This window comes from Phoenix dactylifera, chromosome 11, assembly GCF_051530095.1.
Source record: "Phoenix dactylifera cultivar Ajwa chromosome 11, Ajwa_hap1_PhDact_Kaust_v1.1, whole genome shotgun sequence".
Lineage (NCBI taxonomy): Eukaryota > Viridiplantae > Streptophyta > Magnoliopsida > Arecales > Arecaceae > Phoenix > Phoenix dactylifera.
Window position 1 is genome coordinate 20,990,600 of NC_143200.1, and position 13,212 is coordinate 21,003,811.

The 13,212-nt window shown below is 39.8% G+C and overlaps 2 protein-coding genes across 4 annotated transcripts; both read right to left on the reverse strand.

Moving 5' to 3' along the window:
• Positions 1-3,349: 3,349 nt before the first annotated feature.
• Positions 3,350-6,820, reverse strand: LOC120105229 (uncharacterized). Of its 3 annotated transcripts, none has more exons than XM_088707189.2 (2): positions 6,328-6,820; positions 3,350-3,560 (listed from the first exon to the last, which is right to left on the reverse strand). In XM_088707189.2, exon 1 carries the CDS (start codon positions 6,710-6,712, stop codon positions 6,362-6,364), a length of 351 nt encoding a protein of 116 aa, XP_088563315.1. In that variant the 5' UTR covers positions 6,713-6,820; the 3' UTR covers positions 3,350-3,560; positions 6,328-6,361. The 3 variants fall into 3 exon arrangements, with proteins under 3 accessions (XP_088563315.1, XP_088563316.1, XP_088563318.1); XM_088707190.2 differs by having other exon boundaries at positions 6,322-6,820; XM_088707192.2 differs by lacking the exon at positions 3,350-3,560 and adding an exon at positions 5,999-6,123.
• A 926-nt stretch (positions 6,821-7,746) lies between these two features.
• On the reverse strand, positions 7,747-10,236 carry LOC103711378 (Pectin lyase-like superfamily protein). Its single transcript, XM_008797496.6, has 3 exons — positions 9,548-10,236; positions 9,036-9,367; positions 7,747-8,527 (listed from the first exon to the last, which is right to left on the reverse strand). Exons 1-3 carry the CDS (start codon positions 10,129-10,131, stop codon positions 8,046-8,048), a joined length of 1,398 nt encoding a protein of 465 aa, XP_008795718.4. The 5' UTR covers positions 10,132-10,236; the 3' UTR covers positions 7,747-8,045.
• Positions 10,237-13,212: the final 2,976 nt, after the last annotated feature.

The window sequence follows — 13,212 nt, forward strand, 5'->3', positions numbered from 1 at the left end:
AGCTATTTTGGATAAAATCTTGAGTTATTACAAATTGTATTAAAGCGGACCTAGCCAGTAACCTATGTGGACCAGGAGATACTGTAGCACGGATCCATCGGAGCTGATTACGGGCTAATCGTGGTGTTTGTGATTAAATTTGAATAGATTTGAATTCTTAGCCTGATGAGGACGTCAGAACTTGAACGAGAGGAGTATGTGAGGATTCGTGCGAGCGTGTGTTTAGTTCCAGATCGGTTATTTGCTGAATAGATCTTGAATATTTATACAAGATCAAAGAACCTAAACAATATTTTCTAACTAGCCTTTTTGAATGAGATTTTAGAGACTAAATATATGCTCGCATGGTTCTTATAGCATCAAGCCCAAAAGGCCCATGTACAAAGAAAGGCAGTGGGCAACGAATCATGAAGGGTCTCTTTAAATCCTCTTGAATCTTGATGGATAGATAAAAGTCGTTGTTCCTGAAAGATGCACCTCCCCTCGCGTCCTTCTGTTTGAGTATACGTCGAGAGAAAGAGACAAGGCATCCATTCAGCCAGTTGTACCTATAGATCTTAAGTTACAATACAAAGAAAGTAATAGCTTTAGGGCCAAATGAAAGCTACGGTTTGTCAAATAGAAAAAAACCATGATTAATAAACCTCACCAAAAAAGATCAAGTATGATGGGGGCATCAATAAAAGCAGAGAGAGGAAAATAAAATATGTATACGAATATTTTTGTCCATAGAGTTGCGAGAAACAATTGCCCCTCTTTTTTTATTTATTTATTTTAATTAAAGCATATATTTTATACAATATGTATACAAATATATTTAATAAAATTAGAAAATAAAAGATTATAGAGTGCCCGGGGCAACTCCCCCCTCTCTGCCCCATATGGTACTTCCAAAATAATTGGCCATATAAGCAGCCATCCAATCTACAGCCCCATGAGGCCCTCTAAATATATACCTGACCTGAAAGGCCCCTCTATTCCTAGTGCCTCTCTCTATTTGGTAGACCAAATGTCCCTACTACTTCCACTTCTAATTTACCAACCAATGGAGAAAAAAATACTTTCTACGACCATATAATTGGAGCCTTGGTATGAAAAAGATCTCTGCTCGCATGATGCGTGAGTGAGGTGAAATATGATGATTTCTCTCGAAGTGATGAGTGAGAATGGTCTGTCGATTTATCAGCATGGATTGCGTCATTAGTTACAGCTGCCAGCCCTACCCAATACTATCTAATCTAGCATGCGCCAATCTATTTTCTTTTTTTCTTTTTTTTTACACTCTTAAATCTAGCAGTATATAATATTCTCAGATGCATTGCTAGAGCTCATAAAATGAGCAAGTAAACAGTAGCAAACATGAGATGATAACCACTGCAGGGGAATTTAGCACATCAATGCCTTCACCGTGTTTACAGAAATGTTCAGAATAATAGCAGACTTGATTCATATTAGCCATAGTTACTAAGTTATGTCAACATGATTACCATTTTTAATATATTTCGAATTTGAATTTGAATTTCAAACACCAGCCTGACTTGATTCATGCAATCATGAGATATGCCAACATGATTGCCATTTTTGGTGATATTTAGATTTGAAATGCGCCAAAAATGATAATTATATTGGCACATCTTATGATTATGACTAGCATGAATCAAGTCTACCATCACAGAACAGTTTCTCATGATTTATTTGGCTTAGGAACACATTTTCCTTGCAAGTAAACCATTTTGCATCTTTCATCGCCTTTTTCTTTTTTTTTTTCTCCTTTTTTCAAGGCAATGATTCGGGATAATTTATTATGATTTGTATAGCATAGAGAAGGCGTCTATTGGTTTAGTCGGTTAAGTCATTAAAACTATCTGGGTTTGAGTTCCATTCTCATCCTCATCTGCGGCAGCCCAACGTTTCCTGCCAAAGCCTACTCTAAGAGATGAGGGATTTGAACAACAGAGAATTTTGCCCATCTAAAATACTTTCGTCAAAGATAAGGAAACAGAAAAAAGTTAGAACAAAGCTGCTTAAATGCAATGAAATGAAAGAAAAAAAAACAAACAACTGTGGAAAACAGAAACAAAGAAAGAAAAGAATTGTCCAAAAATAAGGTTACTCTAGAGCTTGTTTGCTGATTCCAGATTGTGCTTTTGGATTCTCTAATCATCCAGTGGTGTGCTCGGCATAAAATTTTAGATTTGTCAAGCAGTCTACAATAAGACAAGTCATGTGAAGAAACCTAACACCGGTAAACCAAAACGACTGACAAATATATGATGATGATGTATAACATAAAGCCATAATCTTTTTCCAGGAGGCAGCAAAATTCCGGATGACAAAGCTCACACCATCAGAATGGCTTGAATCAACCAATTACTGCATCATGAAGCAAGAAGTTGGTGGAATGCTTAACATCATCCAAAGCAAGAAGAATGCTTAAGAGATGGCTCTCTAAAATTGAATAGCTTAAGCAACAATAATATGATGTCAGGGTGACCCATCACTGTTGTGGCTAGAATAAGAAAAATTCCAATAAAACATAGTTCTTGTGGGAACCGGCAGCAGAGCTTGAGCAAAAGATAGATGGGTTTGTCTCCAGATATCATGAACATAGCCAACGTTCAAGATAAAGGAGATGTCTATCCGTCCTTTGACATGCCCATCAGCAATAGAGATGGAAGAACACATGCTGGTATCACTGGCATTTGCTTATTTTCAACACCATCTATCCATCCTTTCACATTCCTACCAACAATGGTAGATGGCAGAACAAACTCTAGCATCTTTTTTTTTTTTTTTTTTTGGGTAGAAACGGCTACTCATTTCATATAAATCTAATATGAGTACAACCTGCCAAATTACGGAAAAGTAGCAAAAACAAAGGAGGAAGAACGTCTGAAGCAATCTCTAGCATCATTTGACATTTGCTTAGATCCAATACAAGGTATTCTAGGTACATAAAAAGCAATCTCTTTGTTCTTCTTTTTTTTTTTTTTTGGAAGAGCAACCTGCGTATAAGCATCTAGGCTCAAATACTTGGGGATACACAATCCTTACTAGAACCTACAACCTTTTGTTACTGAGTAGAGGGATGTGATTGCTATGCAAAGCCCCCATTAGTCAATCAAACTGAAAGACTAGAGATCTAAACAAGTTATGACTTTGTGTTCCTTTGGTGGTTGTACCCTTTGGCTTACAGAGGTCCAGGGTTTGGTCTTGAAGTGGTGTTATCTGCAAGATTTTGACATATATACAGGTGGGACTTGCACCTCTCCCGGTAGTCATATACGGGTGGGACTCCCCCCCTCCAAAATAGAAAAATAGAAATTAAAAAAAAATCCAATTGTTTCACTGGAGAGAAAAAGGCTGCTCACATTATTCTATTCAACCAAGTCCTGTTTAAAGGAGACGATATTATGATAAAAATTAAACCCTGGAAAAAAAAACATCTCCAACCCATAATCCTGATGATACAGAAATTTCAGGACATCTTATAAACTAATAATTGCATCCATTTGTATGGTTGCAGTTGGAAATTGCAATTTCAACAAAATGACAACCACCTGCACAACAATAAACTTTAGTGAGTATAATAGTGTTTCGGCATCCAAAGCAACTGAATACTGTCACTTTTCAGACAATTCAAACAGCAAGAAGTTTAAGTACTGAAGATCTATTGCAACGAATTCTGCATAGAGAATCCATCCTACTGTTGTTTTAATAGTGCCAGAAAAGTCTGTCAAAGTTATTAAACCATGAGGTCCAGAAGGCAGAAAACCTCTCAGTGCATCTAAAAGAAACAGCTTAGATCCCCCCAAAAAAGAAGAAAAACTCCCCCAGTTAAAAGAAGAAGAGGAAGAAAAACAAGAAGAAGAATCTGTAGTAAGGCCACGTGGTTGGCACATTGCCAGCATCTAAGAATGCTTTTGTAGACTGTTACATCCAGAGGTAGTCTAATTATACTTAGCAGCTTAGATTTATTCTAGCTAGAGCTGTTTATTACAGCAAAGCACCTTAAGTAAATCAAATCAACACAGGAAGTCTCAGATTATAATTCTTCCATGAGGTTGCAAGATTCTGGTCGATCAGGGCATGCTCTCGCCAGCAACACCATTTGCACCAGCCAGCCATCACATCATGCACATGGAAGTAGCTGGAGGGCCTAACATCATCCAAAGCACAAGGTGAATACCAGATGGACTCCAGTGGTCATAGGCAAACACCATTGTGGAACAAATATGTCAGAGATCAAATCCTTGATCTTGAATCATATGGGAAAGATCAGAGAGAAGATGCAGAAATGATCCTCTCATAATCATCAAAACAGAAAGACCAAAGCAATATAAGAGATGTCTATTTGCTGAGAGGAAACTCCTTCTGATGGTAATGTGATGGCATGGTTAGGTCCCAGTCCACTTGACCAGCCCGACCTAGATGCTGGACCCATACATGTGTCACACACGATGAGCAGTAGTAGATTTCCGATAGAAGTCTGCTACCAGATTTGGGGCGTGACATATAATGTTTACAATCCTCTCCGCTACATATTGCAGACCTTGAGGAAGAGACTCCAGCGCCTGAGTTTGACTCCACTTTAGCATTATCCTTAGAGTGCCCTTGGCCTCTTTTAAAAGATTAAGTCTTAGTGTTTTCCTCAAAAAAGGAATTAGAAAAAAAAGATTGTCCTCAAGGCTCCTTAACAATAACAACTCTTCAAAACCCAAACCAGCTATTATGTGCACAGCAAGTCACTAGCGCAATCCAACTCTAGTACTCGTCATAAGGGCAGATTTTTTGCATCCCCAAAAATCCTCTCAAACTCCTCAGCTACAATATCTTAGCTGTTGCACCATTGCAACATAAAATGGTAATGGGATTTTAGGAATCCAAATAAATTCGAATAAAAGGTGCTTTAATTTTCTGGATATAAAACTAGAAACCTTGTTTTTCAATATTGATGATTTCTATTCTAGTGACGCTTAATGGTGATGGAAAGAATATATGCCATATTCTCATTTGAGAAACCTATTTTCATATACTTGACCTCGATAAAAATCTCACAAGACATCAAGAAACCAGCTCTACTCTACCCAATGTATTGCATCACAAAACTTCCCCTCCAAAGGTAATTAAATGATAAATGGGAACCTCAAAGTCTCTCTGGAACTCAAGCCTTTAAGCCATTTTCAAATCGAACAGCACGCCTTCTCATCATGTGTCAGCTTTATGTAGCCTCCCTTGTCTTCTATGAGCATCAAGCCTGGAGTTCCAACAGTCCTCATCTTTGATTACAGGGTCAGAAGCAAGAAATTGAATGCCTTCTTCCCACAGATTTTCAAGAACTACCACTAAGGGGATTGTGCCTTATGATGCTATCGTAAAGAGGACAGGTCCAAGGATGCAAGATCTAACCAGAGTAACCTTGCAGTAGAAAAAAAGAAATCTCTACATAAAAGTTATGAACCATGCTGTCAATAGGTCAAGCATAGAATTTATCTGCATTACATCCAGTTGCACAAAATCAAGGATCATGGAAGTACCATCCAAATGCAAGAGAGTTGGTCTCAGTCCCCTTGCTAAACCATCATGTTGTTGATGGGATATTCCATGCTTAATGGATTTTTCTTGTGCTTTCTTACTGATGCTAATTGAACTATACCAAGCAACAGCGAAAAGACAGACTCCACATAAACCTTTTCCAACAAAGTGTTTACAAATACGTATATACAATACAATATCTCCACCCATGGTTATACAGGAACTCTGTATTAAACGTTATCATCATAACTAACAAATCAAATTTTCCTTTTTATCAACATTGCAATCACACTGAGAAATCATATCCAACCCTGTTGGAAAAACAGTCCTTTTCCACTACTTGCGCCTATTAATTGTTAGATCCTAAAGATATGGGTGGAAGCAGAAATGCGTAACTTGTATAAATGGGATGCATGTATCTTCCACAATGACCAATAGAACTGCATAAAATTATAATCAGAACTGGTGCGAAAATAATAACTTTTCCATATAATGTGATACAGGTGCTGTATCGTCATTAGCAAACCTATGAAGTATAAAGCATTCCAGAGTTTTCCAAAACAATCATCACATTCATCCGTTCAATCCCTGAAATCAGAGACGGATATAGAGATCTTAAATTCGGAAAAAGAAAAAAAAAAGCACAATTTTCGCAAAATACAGAGATAGATTAGGGTTGCATCCAAATCCCGCTATCAAATTACACAACCTTTGATTTAATCAACCCCAAATCCCCAATACTCCCATCATCACAGAAGAAAAATAGAGAGAGAAAGAAGGCGAAACCTTTACCGGGACAGACCGAGGGAGGCGATCGGGCCCGCGATCACTCATCGGAGGCGACCTGCTGTTGCTGGAGGCGCTCGAGGGCCTTCTGGTGGGCCCAGGTCTCGAGGGTGAGGTCGGGCTTGGCGTTTAGGCCGACGCCGAGGATGATGATGGTGAGGAAAGAGGTGATGTAGCAAGGGAGTTCCCAGTCCTCCCACTTCCGCGACTCACCCGGCGGCGGCGGCGTCCGGTTGAAGAGGTACCCGTTCGGCCGCTCCTGCGTCCCCGGGCTCGTCCACCGCCCCGCCCCCTCGCCGCCACCGCCTCCCCTCGTGCGCACCGCCGCCCTCACTCGGCTCCTCAGCATGCCGGCCGCCGCAGCGATCGCTTTGGACGGAGGTGGAGACATCTCGGATCGGATGCGATGGTTTGCCGGAGTTAGCGACCAGAGCAAGAGCGAGAAACAAAGCGTAAAGCCCTTTGAACGCTGGGATAGATGGCCTTCAGCTTCAGGTTCCTATCACCAAAATGGTGAGTTAACCGTATGGTGGCTCGGTGAGTAAGCTACTAAGCTTGAATAAACGCACAGAGTCAAGGCGTGGATTGCTGTGGTTACTGATGGCTGTTGTGACCTGTGACATTATTATATAATATCTATATACTTCTATATATATTACATAATATTTATACACTTCCATACATATTATAATATATATATATATATATATATATATATATATATATATATATATATATATATATATATATATATATATATATTAAACAATTTGTAGATATTGAGGTTGGGCGGCTTCTCAAGATAAGCAATGAAGGTTCCAAGTAATTTGCAATATAATAGGTCCCATTATTTAATATCCCAACATCGCTTGATCTATCTGGAACCTGAGCTTCGGCTGAACTGGAGGGATGGGTACTGGATAGAGTCAGTGGAGTATGATTTAATGGTTTGAAAGGATTTATATCTAAGCACAATTTGGAGCATTTGAGGTTTGAATCATGACTTATAAGATGTTTGCAGGTGAATTAGCATTGCACATAGCTTGATAGTAATTTAGCAAGCCTGTATTAGGAAAAGAAAGAAAGTTTAAGTTGAATTAGATCCAACATTAGGACTAAGACAATTCATGCATCTAGATCTACTTGTGAAGTAGCAGGTAACATGGGGACAAGATCAATTTTCACAGTTTAGTGATGATTGAGACCTTTTAGACATTAGTAGCATCACAAAATTAGTGGCATGATTCCAATAGCTTTGTAGATAGAAGTTTCACATAAATAACTTGTTTATACTTTATATTTCATGTTGTTTGTTATGATATAAGATTATCATATCTATATTAGCAAATCACTTGTATAATCTGCACCAATATTCAAAATTAAATATAAAAATAAAATAATTTAAAATATAAATATGAAAGAAGCTGAAAGCAAATCAAAGAATCTTTTTATAGAAACAGTACAAATGAAACATCTAAAGGAAAAATGGGACATTATTTCATGGACGCATATGATCCCATCAAGGATCTATAGTTACTTAGCATTCATATAAGTTGCACAGGGTCAGCATCAACGTTACATTGCAGCTAAATCGCGTGCAGGGAGAAACAAAGAAACGAAGCATGCTCAATCGGGAGAGAAAATTATTACCACCAATCATGAGCAAATGGTAATAAATAAAAAGAGTCAAATTGAAATCCTTTGAGACCATTTTTTTTTTTTTGCTAGTGGACATCTGAGAGCCATCCCTGGAAAGAGAGCTTGTTTACAGTGGAAGGTCTGAACTCAAGAGGGTTGTTCCAGCCTTTTGAGTTGCTCTTAGACCACCTCATCTTCACATTCTCCATCTCCAGACCTGAAATATACTCCATCATGACTCCGCCCATGATGTGATGAACCAGGCCCTGACATCCAGGCCTGTAATCATACAACCCACCTGGATAGCGGGTGGTTCTTCTATAAGTCAACTCGACATTTTTGAATCTTAGATTTCTAAGAAGTCCACCACCGGAACCCGCTAGGAACACTCCATTTTCCGACGTTGCTGATATGTTTACAAAGAGGATATTGGAGATAGACCCAGCTTTTGAAGTTGAATTTCTCGGGCAGGTTGTAATGTAAATAGGCTCAGCTCTTCCCCACCATGAAGGATCATAGTATCTTGTGCTTATTTTGATGTTAGAGAAGACAATGTCATTCACATTTGCTGCAAGTATATGAGCTAATATTAGTTGAAAACAATGACCAGTTTTGCTCTTCTTAAATAAAAAATGGGACCAGTTTTGCCAAGCCAAATTTATTCATAGAGCCTATTCCAAATTTATTCGCCGCTAGATGCATTCCTTCAATTCATAGAGCCTATTCCAAATTTGTTAAGACTTCGGCTATATTTTATGATAGAGTATCATATGATGCAAACCTGAAGGTACATCGTCCTGGTTCTGTTTTTATAGGTCATCAATGTAGTCAAATAATATCACTAAGATGATGACAGAATGGAGTGCTTGTCTCTAATTAGATTGGCCCTTATTAACTGCCATCTCAGTCAGGAATTTAGCATCAACCAGCTCGGGATTGAAGACAGCTTGAGAGCCGGAGTTAGTTCCAATAATGAGACGATTCCTAATTGCAAAATTAGATCAAACATCTAGTCCAAATAGATCTCTATAACTAACTACGTAAACTAGTAATCATAAAGTTAAAAAGGAAAATACCTCCATCACGTATCTGCATAGCAAGCCCTCTATGTGAATCCACTATATTGATATTGCTGAAGAAGAACCTTCTGAAATCAAACCAGCTAGCGCTTCCAAGCTTAATCGCACTAGATTTGGTACGAATCCAACAGTCTGTCGCTGTTAAGTTATATACAGGCCCCGTGGAAGATTTTGGACATATTGCATCATCTCCGGTGTCAATATGACACCTTGTGATGACTGTGTTGTTTGAATCCTCGATGTCGATGCCATCATTGTTGGGTGAATTAAAATCTCCATAAATTGATATATCGTGAATCAACGTGTTATCGCACCTGACTAGATGTAAACTAAAAGGGAAAAAGAATAAGATACTACAAACGTGACATTTAATAAACTAAGACCCTGTTCCGATTAGCTCATTTTAGAATTAGCCTCAATCTACTAGTGCTGCAGAATAATGGCCCGTTTCTTTAAACCCAAGAAAATTTTGGACGATGATTGGATTTGGGAAGCATTAGAAGACTGACCACCAGTAGGCGGGCTGGTTGAGGTTGATGTCCCAAATCCGAACGTCCTTGGAGTCGATGAAGCCCACGAGGCGGGGGCGGCACTCGTCCCCGAGGCACGCCCCCGTCCGGTTCCAGCTTACCATCACGTTCTTCCTTGGGTCCCTCCGAACCACGAAGGCCTCCCCCTGGCCGTTGATCTCCCCGCCCCCCGTGATCCCCGCTCCGGTCGCGTTCTCCGCCAGCACCACGTACCACCGCGCCGCCTCCGCCGGGTAGTCCGCCTCCCTCGTCCCCCCGAGGATCCGCGCCCCCTTCTCCACTTCCAGCACCACCCCCGACCGCAGCGCCACCGTCGCCGTCAGGTAGTGCCCGCCCGCCGGGAACCGCACCCGCCCTCCCCCCGCCGCGCCGCACGCGTCGATCGCCGCCTGGATCGCCCGCGTGTCGTACCGCCACCCGTCGCCGACCGCGCCGTAGTCCGTCACGGAGACCACGGCGCCGCCAACCGATCCCCGGAGCTCGATCGCCGGCGGGAATTGGGCGAGGGTGGAGATCGATCGGGAGAAGTGGAGGGCGAGGAAGAAGAGTAGAAGAGCCGCCATCGATTCCGATTTCCTAAGGATTGGGGATTTCGCCGTGCTTACGTTCTCCACATTGCTACTTATTTGACTAACGCCGCGATCTTTCCCATAACCTTTCCCTCCTTCGCTTTGCGATGATTTATATAATCCGGATCGGATTGTTCCGTCGGGACGAGATAAAAATGGTGGAGCCAGCGTGGCAGCTGGGACCAAGTGGTCAGTTAGCCCAACGGTCAAAGGCCCATCGATCGGATGGTTCGGATAATGCTTTTGGGATAACGGACGGTGATGATAACAGGAATATTAAACTCGGACGGTGATGAAGGAAAATGTATGCTTCACGGGACTTCTCTCTATCGGGTGATCAGATTAAGACCTGTTTGTTTTCTAGCATCATAATATATATTGGCAACAGGATAACATATGGCTTAGTCTATCCAATATTCGTGAACTTAAAAAATAAAATATTAATTATCTGTATCTTAATGATATTTTTCTTTGTTGTTGTTAATTGGTGGTGGACTGGAAATATTAATTTTTATATCTCAATTATTTATGTTGCTTCACAAATCAGCTAAAAATTATCGTGATCAGGCCCAGTTCCGATTAGCATTAGTTGAAACTTTAATTCTATCAACATCTCTTTTACATTCCTACTACTTATGCTTATTATGCACGTAAAAAGGAAATAATAACACATATGCAGGCATATGTGCCTGTCTTACACTCGTAGGTGGGTTAACTAGGGGCTTCCAAGCAAGCGGCCCAACCTCGACCCGACATTAACTCAGGATAATTGCTTTGAGGCAGTACAGCCCAACAAAAGGATTAACTGCAGTACAGCCCAACAAAAGGATTAACTCGGGCCCGACATATGAGATATATTGAACGGGCCATGGGCTTACCAGGCCGAATGTCCATCCCGGGTCGACATATGAGAACTGTTGTTCAAAAGGTGGGCTTAGGCTTCACTGGATTTAGCTTTTTATTTGCACCCTCATTTTCCAAAGGTCGGTGGGCCTTCGTCATGCCCCAGCTTGATCATACTGGAGGGTGATTCGGCCACAGTGATCAGTTGGATCCAGAAAAGTTCGAAAGGTGGTGGTGTGGATCACCCCCTGCTTCGAAACATATAGGTGATGACTGATGGTGAGAGATGGGGTGTGGCCTTTCAGGCCAAGCATATATTTAGAAAGGCTAACAGGGCTGCAAATTAAGTGACTGCCTACGTAGCCAGCCACTTTGGAGACATTATATGGGCCGGAGAGGGGGAGTTGCCTCGGGCACTCCGCTACCTTTTATTTTCTGATTTTATTTGGTATATTCGTATTCGAAATGTATGAAATATCTATTGTAGCAAAAAATAAAAAAAAAAGGAAAAAAAAAGAATGTCACAAAAAAAAATTTAAGTACTTCTTGGGAAGATATATCGACATTATATAGCTTGAATCAGTTGATTCTTGCACCTGGGGCTACTGCAGATCTAAAAGAAGCTTTAAGTAATGGCCGAAGACGATAAACTAGCGGATTTAAGTACTTCTTGGGAAGATATATCGTCATGTCACAAAAATTTGGAATGCCTTGTTCATCATACTGAAAGGGGATTTCGTGATAATTATTAAGTGATTTTTTGTTTCGGCTGCTTCAGATATCATTAATCATCTTTTACGTCAAAATTGTTGGAAAATAGTAGCAACTCTTTAGTCTTTCAGACTAGTTGGCATTATATGTTGCTAATTATATGGAATCAATATTATGGATGGCTGAGACAGATATCCTTTCTGAGTTTTTATATACCTTATTTTCTGATGCTCATAGACGTACTTATTTTAGATTGATAAATAAATATGTTCTAGCGGGAAAAAAAAAACTCCTATTTTGCTGCGGGCACTGCCAAACACATAAATAGGTATAAGTTGGAGGCAACGGTCAAAGTGGTGTCCATTACTCCGCATCTTTTCTCTTGGAAAGGAGCTGCTGGAAGCCTGGAAGCCTTCTCTCAGAGTCTAGGGCAACAGAATTAGAAGCAGGGTTTATTGGAACTAATTTAAATAACTGGTTAGGCAATTGCAAGTTCAGTACGGGGAATTCAATGTTTATTCAATATTCAAAGTAATTTAATATTATGCATGATTAAAAAAAAGAGATGAATGAGATAGAAAATATAGATGTGGTAGAGGTGGAGAAGATAAATAATCTAATAAGAATGTTTTCAAATTCTTGGCTATATATAATGGGAACCTTGAAGTCCAACATTGCGAGGCTAACCGAACTTCTAGGCCTTCCTCTCTCTCATATATATATATATATATATATATAAGGTCAAATTCAAGTTACACCTAGTATAACTTTTATAGTGTTAAACTTTTTTGTTTAAATTAGGTAATGAAAGTTCTATATTTGTGCTAAGTCGTTGAATATGATTTACTACGTCTAATTTGTTTACACACAAAAAAACATATAATCTAAAAACACTAGCCTATGCATTAAGTAGTTAAAAATTGACCAGCTTAAATAATACAAAATAATACATATTTTTTAACCATTTCATGTATAAATTAGAGAGCTTTAAATCATATAATTTTTGGCAATGGCTTGGATTATCTATGTCAGACTTACCGTCACTTTTTTTTTCTTTTTTTTTAATAATTAGGAGGGGTTACTCTCCATCCTCTACTCCATGTGCACCCCGCCTCATATAAGCCAAAATCTAATCCTCGGGTAAACTGAGATAATGCTTGCAAGACCGGATATTAATATAATCAGGTGCCAAAACAACGGTCAACACTATCAAATCGAACCCCTCCCACTCGTTAAAGAGGCGACGGACCATATCATCTAAGGCAAGTTCGGCGGTTCTCAGACTCGGTTTTCATTCATTCTGGTCACTCTCACCTCATCATATTCTTTCTTTCAGCTGCACTCATCTTTTTTCTTCTCACATCATCAGTAGAATCATCAATTTCCCCCCTGCACTTTGTCAAATTCATCTTTGCTCACGTGCAAGATAATAAGCTAGAATGGCACAATAATCTACTCAAATCGCCAATGGAAAGGCAAGCTATTCCTGTCCCATTTTTCAAATACATTTCAACACCCCAA

Bases quoted from the DNA above. Each gene is read 5' to 3' on its own strand.
- LOC120105229 (XM_088707189.2), bottom strand. From the start codon at position 6,712: ATGTCTCCACCTCCGTCCAAAGCGATCGCTGCGGCGGCCGGCATGCTG.
- LOC103711378 (XM_008797496.6), bottom strand. From the start codon at position 10,131: ATGGCGGCTCTTCTACTCTTCTTCCTCGCCCTCCACTTCTCCCGATCG. The intron at 9,368-9,547 runs GTCAGTCTTCTA...TTTCCCTTTTAG, and splicing joins AACCAGCCCGCCTACTGGTG to TTTACATCTAGTCAGGTGCG. The intron at 8,528-9,035 runs GTATTTTCCTTT...ATATACTTGCAG, and splicing joins TATGCAGATACGTGATGGAG to CAAATGTGAATGACATTGTC.